General features: G+C 37.7%; 1 protein-coding gene across 1 annotated transcript; it reads left to right on the top strand.

Moving 5' to 3' along the window:
* On the top strand, positions 1,319-8,767 carry LOC110269472 (DNA topoisomerase 6 subunit B-like). The gene is made up of 3 exons (XM_021117324.1): positions 1,319-1,354; positions 7,463-7,690; positions 8,292-8,767. Exons 1-3 carry the CDS (start codon positions 1,319-1,321, stop codon positions 8,391-8,393), a joined length of 366 nt encoding a protein of 121 aa, XP_020972983.1. The 3' UTR covers positions 8,394-8,767.

Below are 11,653 nucleotides of genomic sequence, written 5' to 3'. Positions count from 1 at the left end.
GCTACCATCCATCCTCTCGGATGAAAAATACCAGGCACGGTTTCTGTACGGCTAATCAACTGTCAGATCTCTTGTCTCGGATGAAAAATACCAGGTACAGCTACCACATGGCTAATCATCTGTCGGTTCTCACTTGTGTTGGAATAGGATCTCTCTATCCTTTTGCACACTATCACTGCGCCCAACATTCGTGAGTTTGAAGCTCGTCACAGTCATCCCGTTCCAGATCCTACTCGGAATACCACAAACAAGATTTAGACTTTCTGGATCTCAGGAATGCTACCAATTAGTTCTAGCCTTTACCACGAAGGTTTTAATCTCACGGACTTGGTCCGTGGACTAGAGATCCAAGAGATACGCACTCAAGCTGTCACCCAATGACTATGTTGAGCTCAGGTAGAACGGGAGTGGTTGTCAAGCACGCGTTCATAAATTTGAGAATGATGATGAGTGTCAGGATCATCATATTCTCTATATTGAAGTACAAGCGAGTATCTTAGAATAGAATCAAGCGTGATTGAATAGAAAACAATAGTAATTGCATTAATCCATTGAGACACAGTAGAGCTCCTCACCCCCACCTATGGGGTTTAGAGACTCATGCCATAAAAAATAAAATATGAGATGTAAAATGTCATGAGTTTCAAAATGAATCTCTAAAAGTAGTTTTTATACTAAACTAGTAACTTAGATTTACAGAAAATGAGTAACTAAGTGCAGATAGTGCAGAAATCCACTTTCGGGGCCCACTTGGTGTGTGCTTGGGCTGAGCATTAAAGCTCTCACGTGCATAGGCCATTCTTGGAGTTAAATGCCAACTTCGGTGCCAGTTTGGGCGTTTAACTCCAGTTCTGGTGCTAGTTCTGGCGTTTTACGCCAGAAAAGGGTCTCTGGCTGGCGTTTAACGCTAGTTTGGGCCATCAAATCTCGGGAAAAGTATGGACTATTATATATTTCTGGAAAGCCCAAGAAGTCTACTTTCCAACGCAATTGAGAGCGTGCCAATTGGGCTTCTGTAGCTCCAGAAGATCCACTTCGAGTGCAGGAGGGTCAGAATCCAACAGCATCTGCAGTCCTTTCTCAGCCTCTGAATCAGATTTTTGCTCTGGTCCCTCAATTTTAGCCAGAAAATACCTGAAATTACAGAAAAATACACAAACTCATAGTAAAGTCCAGAAATATGATTTTTGCATAAAAACTAAGAAAAATATAATAAAAAGTAACTAAAATATACTAAAAACTACCTAAAAACAATGCCAAAAAACGTATAAATTATCCGCTCATCAGACGCGCACGCGTACATGACGCGTACGCATCGATGGGTGAAAATGCAAAGCGCAAGCGTGCAGGACGTGTACGCGTGGGTGAATGAAATCTGCGCTCAATTTGAAAACGCTCCGTTCTCCTGGAAGTGCAACTCTAGCTCAATTAATCTGATTTAAAGCCCATTGAAGCTCCAAAGCAAGCAGAGCCCATTGAACATCACTCAAAGGCACAAGACACAGAGTTATAATAGGAATTTCATTTAAGTTGTAATTTATTTTCAATTTCAATTTCATTTTTTAAAGCCTATATAAAGGCATCAGTTTCATTTCATTAGGGAATCACGCACAGTAGGAGTAGGAGTAGGATAGAGGCTCAGGCTGGAGGGTTAGAGACTCCAGAGCTCTCTTGGAGTATTAGAGACTCCAGAGAGCTTAGTATAGTTGATACATTTTTATATTTAAATTGCATTGAATTCGGTTTACTTTTATTACAAATTTCAATCTTCTGCACTTCTATTTCTCTGCAACTTTACATTTCTGTTCATGATTCAGTCTAATTTAATCTTCATGCAATTTAAATTTCCTGTTACTTGTTCTCGAGTTCTCTTCGATTACTTGATCTACTGCTTTCTTTAATTTCCCTGCACCCAATTCCTTTTACATTTGATGCAATTTACTTTTCTTGCTTTTTAAGTTTCTGCTAATTTACATTCTGCACTTTAAATTCATTGCAATTTACTTTCTGCTAGTTCAATTTCACCCAATTCACTAGCTTGACTAAACTAATCACCTCACTAAAGTTGCTTGATCCATCAATCCCTGTGGGATCGACCTCACTCTTGTGAGTTATTACTACTTGATGCGACCCAGTACACTTGCAGATGAGTTTGTGTGGAATCATTTTCCCCTCATCAGTGAGCAATGGAAGTTCTTCCTCCAATGGCTCTGTGCCAAACAACTTGGCATTCAGATTTATTAGAATTCCTAGGTGTCGAGCAACTTGCTCTTCCCTGCTTTCCTCTTCCTTATCAGAAGAAGAGTACTCTTCAGATTATATGATCCTCAACCAAGCATCCAAGGGAACTTCAATGGGCTCCTCATGAACCTTGGGTGTTATCAGTTCTTCAATAGGAAAGTTCTCAGTGGACTTAGGGTTGCAAATTATCTCTATTATGGAATTCAATGCCAGGACTTGTGTTTCCTTGGGCGTTGAACACCCAACTTGAATACATTCGCTGCCGTTCAACGCCAGCTTTTGTGCTGTCTTGGGCGTTGAACGCCCAATAAGGACATCCTTACTGGCGTTCAACGCCAGTAATGGTGACTTTTTGGGCGTTGAATGCCTAGTAAGGACATCCTTACTGGCGTTCAAGGCCAATGATGGTGGCTTTTTGGGCGTTGAACGCCCAGTAAGGACCTCCTTACTGGCGTTCAATGCTAGAGATGGCTCACCCTTGGGCGTTGAACGCCCAGTAAGGACTTCCTTACTGGCGTTCAATGCCAGATTATCCCTTTCAGATTCGGCCTCCACTTCTACAATGATGGCCTTGCACTCTTCTTTTAGGTTTACTTCAGTGTTACTAGGAAGAGTGTTATGAGGGGTCTCAGGGATTTTTTTGCTTAGCTGACCAACTTGTACCTCCAAATTTCTGATGGAGGACATAGTTTCTGTTATGAAACTGTGAGTGGTCTTAGAGAGTTCAGAGACTATGGTTGCTAAGTCAGAAAGACTCTGCTTAGAATTTTCTATCTGTTGCTGAGAAGATGGGAATGGTGGTCTGTTGTTGAACCTATTCTAGGTTCTTCCACCTTGATTATTGTTGAAGCCTTGCTGAGGCTTCTGTTGATCCTTCCATGAAAGGTTAGGATGATTCCTCCATGAAGGATTATAGGTGTTTTCATAGGGTTCTCCCATGTAATTCACCTCTTCCATCATGGGTTGATCTGGATGATGACAAAAAATTGATTTCTGCACAAACTAACCAGCAAGTGTACCGAGTCGCATCAAATAGTAAAACTCACGAAAGTGAGGTCAATCCGACAGGGATTGATGGATCAAGCAATTTTAGTATGGTGATTAGTCTAGTTAAGCTAATATTGATGAATTGAGTGAAATTGAATCAGCAGAATATGAATTACAAGGAATGTAAAGTGCTGAAAGTAAATGGTAGAAACTTAAATGGAAAGAAAAGTAAATTTCATCAAATGTAAAGGGCTTTGGGTGCAGGAAATAAAAGCAATTAAATGAGACTCAAGGCAATTAACAGAAAGAAAGACTCATCAGGGATTAGAGATATCATAATCCATAATGAATCAAATGGGTCTTAACTTCCTTCTCAATCATATGAATAGATCTATGGCAGATTGAAATTGATTGGATCCCAATTTCTTGGCAATCCAATCTCTCTAATCACAGTCAATGTTGCCAATTCCTTGATCTAATTGTCATGAGAAGAGGTTAAGCATGTTCTCTCATCCATAAGCCACACAAATTTTCAAGATCTCAATTCCTCCCGAATAGTGTTGATTAAGAGATTTGTGAGAGATAGAGCTTCAGTTCTAATTTCCATGATTCCCCTTCCGAGGATCACATGAAAATTCAATGGATCCAAACCCCCTTCCGGAGCGAATGGATCAAATCAAAACAGAAGTTATCACTTTGCTACCCAAGTGAATTGAGAGGAAGAAGAATTTCAGTTAATTCATATGAATCATAATAGAGCTCTTTCCCCTAATGAAGTGGGGTTCAATTGATCATTGCTCTAAGAACACTTGCAGGAAATTTAAATTGCATGAAAGTAAATCAATCTCAGTATGAACGGAAATGAAAAATGGCAGAAAGGACAATTATAAAAGAGAAGTGTAGAAATTGAAATTGCATAAAGCTAAACTAAATTCAATACAACTCAAATGTAAAAGTGCAGAAAAGAAAAAGAAATTCTAAGCTAAGCTCTCTACCAGAGCCTTCTATCCTACTCCTACTCCTACTCCTACTACCCAAGCCTTTTTTCTTCTTTTTTTCTATGAAACTAATGCCTTTATATAGGCTTTCCTAAATTACAAATTGAAATGAAATTAAAATCAAATTACAATCAAATGAAAATTAACTATTCTAGATGATTCTTGTAGCCTTGATTGCTTGACACTTGTGGACTTGCTTGCTTGCATTTAGAGTGGGCTTGGATTGAAATTAATTGAACCAGAGTAACACTCCCGGGAGAACGTAGCACTTTTGAAGAGAGCGGAGCGCTCGTGCACCCACGCGTACGCGTTACCCACTCGTGCGTGTCGTTCAGCAGTTTGGTACTTGGGACGCGTATGCGTCACACATGTGTATGCGTCGCCAGCCGATTTTTTCCTATCGCAAGTGCTCTTTAAAGGAAGAGTGTAGCGCTCTTAAAAGGGAGAGCGTAGCGCTCTTAACATGAACGTAGCGCTCTTCTGGAGCGTCTTGTGGCGCTATCTCTTCTTGCTTCACGCCAAGTTTCCTTTTAATTAATGGCCCCATGCTAGCAATTTAAAAGGCTCATTGCATGCATAAATATTGTTAATCGCCTTGAATATTATATTAACGCATGCTTCATGAATTGATGGCGTTAATATTTTCATGCATGCATGCTTTCATAAGCTTTATTTGATTAATTAGTAATGCCAATGCATTACGTAATTAACGTAAAGCTTCATTTGTTTCATTCATTGCCAATTGTCATTAATAATTAAATGCACACATGCTTTAATTATTAATTCAATGATAATGCATGTATAAGGCATTAATGTATCACGTTACTAATGCCAAGGCTTTATGGTTCATGGGCCACGCTTTTAAAAGCATGGCCTAAAGTTCCAAAGCGTGCTCAATCTTCAAAGCGTGCTCAATCTTCAATTGTGCTTTTTTTGCTTCTTTTTCTACTTATTTCCTACAAATTTATAAAATCAAAAGATCAAAGCAATATACTATTTAAACACTAAAACACTCAATAATTAAGCATAAAACATTAATTTCTTGTATGAAAAAGCATAGAAAAACCTAACATGATGCGCAGTCATCACTGGATCATAGGCATCTCCATCATAGGAGGTGTCTTGAGTACTGCCAGCAGCAGCTTGCATTCCAATCAAATGCTGAGAAATATATTGACCTATTGGGTCAAGATTTTGTTCTGAGCCAATATGGCATTCACAGTGTCAACCTCTAAAACTCCTTTCTTCTGAGCTAACCCATTGTTCACAGGATTTCTCTCAAAAGTGTACATGAATTGGTTATTTGCAACCATCTCAATGAGTTCCTGTGCCTCTGCAGGCGTCTTCTTCAAGTGGAGTGATACACCAGCAGAATGATCTAAGGACATCTTGGAGATCTCAGATAGACCATCATAGAAAATTCCTATGATAGACCATTCTGAGAGCATGTCAGGAGGACACCTCCTGATTAGTTGCTTGTATCTTTTCCAAGCTTCATAGAGGGATTCACCCTCTTTTTGTCTAAAGGTTTGAACTTCCACCCTGAACTTACTCATCTTTTGAGGTGAAAAGAACTTTGCCAAGAAATTATTGACCAACTTTTCTCAAGAGTCTATGCTTTCCTTAGGTTGAGAATCCAACCATATCCTAGCTCTGTCTTTAACAGCAAAAGGGAAAAACAAAAGTCTATAGACCTCAGGATCCACTCTATTGGTCTTAATAGTATCATAGATTTACGAGAATTCAGAGAAGAACTGATGTGGATCTTCTAGTGGAAGTCCATGGAACTTACAATTCTGTTGCATTAGAGAGACTAACTGAGGCTTAAGCTCAAAGTTATTTGCTCAAATGGCAGGTATAGAGATACTTCTGCCATAGAGGTTAGAAGTTGGTGCAATAAAGTCACCAAAAACTTTTCTTGCATCTGCTCCATTATTTTGTTCAGCTGCCATGTCTGTACTTTCAATTTCTTGTTCGAAAAGTTCTGTGAGATCTCTTCCGGAGTATTGTGCTTTAACTTGTTGTAAACGCTTCCTTAGGGTCCTCTCAGGTTCAGGATCAAGATTAAAGAGAGGTTCTTTATCCTTGTTCCTGCTCATAAACAAGAAAAAAAAAACAAAAAATAAGAAGAATGGGAGCTCTATGTCAAAGAATAGAGAACTCCCTGTGAGATGTGAAGAAGAAAAAAGAATGAAGATAGAGAGAAGAGACAAAGAATTCGAATAAAGGAAGGTAGAGAATTCGAAAATTAGAAGTAAAAAGAGAAAGTAAAATTAAAATATTTTTGTTCTTATTTATATTTATTAATTAAATTAAAAAGATTTGAAAACTTGAATGTGATTTTCAAAAAAGAAGAGAGAGAAAGAGAAGAGAAGTTTTCAAAAAATAGAAGAGAGAGGAATTAGTTAGGAAGTTTTGAAAAAGAAGAAAGAGGAAACAAATAACTAATTAAGAAAGATCTGAAATTAAGATAAGATAGAAGATTTGAAAAACATTTAATTTTGAAATTCAAAATTAGAAAATATAAGAATTTGAAAAGATTTTTAAAAAGATTTGATTTTGAATTTTAAAATTGAAACAAGATAACATAAAGATTTGAAAAAGATTTGATTTTTGAAAAGATTTTATTTTGAAATTTGAAATTTGAATTTTAAATTTTGAAATTGAATTTTAAAATTTGAATTTGAAATAAGATAAGATAAGATTTTTGAATTTTAAAGAAAGATAAAAAGATAAGATAGTGATTTGAAAAAATTTTAAATTTTAAAATTTAAAAGAAAGATAAGATAAGAAAGAATCAAATTTAAAAGAAAAGATTTGAAAAGATTTAAAAAGATGAGATTTGAAATTTGAAATTAAGATAAGATAAGATAATGATTTGAAATTAAAATTTGACATTTTTTTGGAATTTTCGAAAATTAAGATAAAAAGATATTTGTTTAATTTTTTGAATTAATGAAGAAAGAGAAAAACCAATGTTCTGAAAATCGGACCGGACCGGCCAGTTGAACCGGTTAAACCGGGAACCGGTGAAAAAATGGTCCGGTCTTCCTCCTAAAACCGCCAATTTCAAAACCATTGGAAAACTGACGAACCGGCAGAAAACGGCCGGTTGGGCCGGACCGGAAATTGGCCAGTTCTTAAAAAAACAAACCCACGCCGCGTCACTTACCTCCCTCCCCCAAACGCCTTCGCGAATCAAATGCCATAAGTCCCTCACCACTCACTAACCCTAGCTTCTTCAAGAATTCAGAACCCAAACCAAAAACCTTGCCTCTTCAACGGATTCGACGCCGCCGCTCATCGTTGTAGGCGCCTCCGCGGCCTCCTCCTCCCCCCTGTTCCAAACCAAATCCCTAGCTCGGCACGTCGTCGTCGTGTTGTCTTCTAGCTTCGCTGTTCGAGGCTTCGAGTTCGAGATGCTTGCCGTGGTGTCGTCGTCGTCGTCTTGCTCTCAGTTGAAGGTTAGTGGCACTGTTTAGTGATTCCCTTTTATGCTCTGTTGAGTCTATGTTGAAACTTGAATGTCTGATAATTAGTGATTTCTAAATCTGAAATGACATAAATCATTGGTTTTGTGTTGTTGAAATTTTGTTGTTGAAATGGATTTGTTATGTTGCTGGCCTGCTGCTGCCATTTTTTAATTTTTGAGTATGATGTTTCTTAATTTTTGTTGAAATAGTTATTGATTTGAAGGTTAGGGTGATTATTTGTTCTGGAACTGAGTCTACTGTTTCACTGCCTGATGGGAAAGTAAGTTCTCCCCATCCTCCATTGGATTTGTCCTGCTCGTCGCCCTCTTGATGGTCAGTGACTTTGGTGTGCACTTGTTCTTTGTTTTTCGTTTTATTCTGACTCTTTGTTCTGAAATCAACAAATCATTGAATGATTATATTGATTATAGGGTTTTGTGTCTTTGTTCAAATTTGCAGAATGTCCCCGGAATTCTTTGCTGAGAACAAGAACATTGCAGTATTTGATAATGTAGGAGTGGCGTGTCTAATTTTTATGTTTCTATTGATTTTGTGATTTGTTTGTATTTATATTATGTGGATTTCATATCAGCCAGGAAAATCTCTTTATACTACTGTTAGAGAGCTCGTGGAGAATTCGCTTGACTCAGCGGAATCGATATCGGAGCTTCCGGTAGTTGAGATAACCATGTGAGTTTGCATTTGAAAGTACAATGAACTAGTAAATGATTGATTGTTCCACGCTGACATGGTTGTTGCAGTAAGGAGATAAAGAAAAGCAAATTTAATTCTATGATCGGTCTCATTGACTCCGGGTGAGTTGTTGTGGAGTTGTACGATGATTATAAGACTGAGAAGGTCCATGAGGTGTGTTTGATTACATTATTATTGAGTTAGTTATGCCATAATGCGAAATACTAGACTGTGTCGAACTGTATTGTTGTGTGGTATCAATTTTTAATTATAGCAATACACTTGAAGCAAGTGGAACGAACCACTAATTTTTTGTGGCTCTGCTGCGCTGCTGCTATTTTGTGTTTTTGTTGAAATCATTGAATGGCTATTTGATTTCTGGGTTCTGGTTTGACTGTGCTGCTGCTGCTTTGTGTTTTTGTTAAATTTGTAGATGATTATTTGATTATTTAGCTCAGGGTTGTGTGTTTTGTCAATTTGCTTGACTTTAATATTAATTAAGTGCTTTGTAGCTGTATTTTCTCTTTAAAATTTCTTTTCCAATTTTGTATTATAGTGGAAATTGAGATGGATTCTACATTCTAGTACTCCACAATTTTGTATTAAGTGCTGGGAGAGTAATACTTTTATGCTGATGTTGTGTTATGCAATTTTGTGACTTAATTATGCTCATATAGTTATAATTTATTTATTATTTTATTATAAAATGATTTTTTCGGTTGAACCACGGTTGGACCGGTTAGACTAATAAACCAGTGAACCAATGACTAAAACGGTTTGATGACCGGTCCGGTTTTCAGAACCTTGAGAAAAACAACTAAAATACACCAAACTTAAAATTTTTACATCAAAGACACTCACTTTTTCAAAAATTGAAAGGAAAAACACCAAAAGACACCAAACTTAAAACTTTAAAGATCAAAACAAGAAAAGAAATAAGAACAACTTGAATACCAAGAAAGAACACTTGAGACCGTTTCGAAAATTTTAAAGAAAAGATAAACACAGAAGGGGCACCAAACTTAAAAATTGACACTAGACTCAAACAAAAGACACAATTTTTGAAAATTTTTTGAAAAGAAAGCAAGAAAGTTCGAAACTTTAATAAGAATAAGAACAAAAGACTCAAACAAAAGATAAAGATTAATAAAGAAAAGCAAAGATTTTGAAAAACAAGATAATCCGATAATTTATCAAATCTGAACAATCCCCGGCAACGGCAACAAAAACTTGGGGCATAAAACTGGCTCCGCAGAATTTGCACAGATAGACCAGCAAGTATACCGAGTCGTCTAAGTAATACCTCAGCTGAGTGAGAGTCGATCCCACGGAGATTGTTGGTTTGAGCAAGCAGTGGTTATCATGCAAATCTTAGTTAGGCAGATAGAAAATATAGTTTGTCATGGAAAAACGCATAAAACAGATAATAAATAAAATATTACTAGATAGATGAGAAATCAATGGTGATAGAACGGTTGACGCTTCGGAGATGCTTTGTCTTTCCGGATTAACTTTTCTTACTGTCTACTTCAATAACTTTCTGATTCCTTCAATGGCAGCCGTAAGTGATTAACTCATGTCCTCTCATTAAGTTAACCTCCTCTACTGCAGCTATCCACCATGTTGAGATGACTCATGTCCTCTCATCAAGCCACCTCTAGGTTTCTCACTGTAGCAGAAGATGAAGCTCTAAGCAATCCACTTCCCTTCACGATCCTACTCAAGGTGCCATAGACAAGGCAGATCTTTTGGATCAGAAACTGCTGCTTCTCTGACTCTAGCCTTAGCGCCACAGAGACCTCACGCACCCATAGTCAACGGGATTTCATGTCATGTATCCAAAGTTGCTCAGATGCTCTATTGAAATCTGCAATGCAATCTCTAGCTTTAGTTCAGTGCTATTCGGGTCAGGACTCGCACGGAACCCATGTAGAACAAGGGTGATTGTCACGGGTCACCCTCAATTCATGAGATGAAGAACGAGAATGCATAAGAAAATAGAATCAGACATATTGAACTAGAATAGTAATATTATTAATCCATGAAACTCAACAGAGCTCCTAACCTTGACCTTAGGATGTTAGTGACTCATGCTGTTCGAAAATACAATGGAAAACGTAAAAGTGGGCAAGAGTCCTCTAACAAGGGTGAGCTCTTGTATATATATACTAATCTGCTAACTAAAGATTACAGAAATAAGATAAACTAGTTTTGTAGTGCGAAAATCCACTTCTTGGGCCCACTTGGTGAGTGTTTGGGCTGAGTTTGAGTGTCTCCCACGAGCTAGTACCCCTTAGGGGCATTGAACGCTGGCTAAGGACTCCCTTTTGTGCATTGGACGCCAGCTGCTCCCCTGTAGGCGCTGAACGCCAGGAATGGGGCTAGTGGCTGGCGTTAAACACTAGTTTTAGGCCTTCATTTCCAAAGAAAAGTATGAACTATTATATATTTCTGAAAAGCCCTGGTTTTTAGCTTTCCATATTCATTGAGAGCGTGCCATTTGGACTTCTATAGCTCCAGAAAAACTCCTTTGAGTGCACGAAGGTCAGATCCTAACAGTATCTGCAGTGCTTTCTCTGTCTCTGAATCACACTTCTGGTCAAGCTCCTCAATTTCAGCCAGAAAATACCTAAAATCACCATAAAACACACAAACTCAAAGTAGAATCCAAAAAAGTGAATTTTGCACTAAAACCTATGAAAATATAATAAAACTTAAACAAAACATAATGAAAACTATATGAAAATGATGCCAAAAAGCGTATAAAATATCCGCTCATCACCAAGTAATGCAAACTCAAACAAAATAGACAAATGCACATGATGTATGCCTGCCTTATGGCTGATGATATCATCTATCAGTTATATAGCCAAATCCGACATGTCCAGTAGCTAACCCTGGATAGTCTCTTCGTGCGTGCATCCCCATGAGTCAATGGAGTATCGAGTCTCAACCTGAATCTGAACATCCACCCTCAGCTTAGTCAGCTTCTGGGGTGGGAAGAATTTGGTCAGAAACCCATTAACCACCTTGTCCTAAGAGTCAAAGCTCTCCTTGGGTTGAGTGTCTAGCCACTACTTTGCTTTGTCCCTCACAACAAATGGGGGCTAGCCACTACATCTACCCAAGAAAACTCGTATCTTCAAATAAGTGGAAGTGCATAAGCCAAGTAATAATTTATTATTAATCATTCATTATCAATTATGTCATCATTCATAACATCATCATCATCATTTCTGCACTTCCTCAACCATAAACCAT

Source organism: Arachis ipaensis, chromosome B03 (genome assembly GCF_000816755.2).
Source record: "Arachis ipaensis cultivar K30076 chromosome B03, Araip1.1, whole genome shotgun sequence".
NCBI classification, from domain to species: Eukaryota; Viridiplantae; Streptophyta; class Magnoliopsida; order Fabales; family Fabaceae; genus Arachis; species Arachis ipaensis.
Note: the sequence above shows the minus strand (reverse complement) of the source record. Positions and strands in the feature narration are given on the sequence as shown.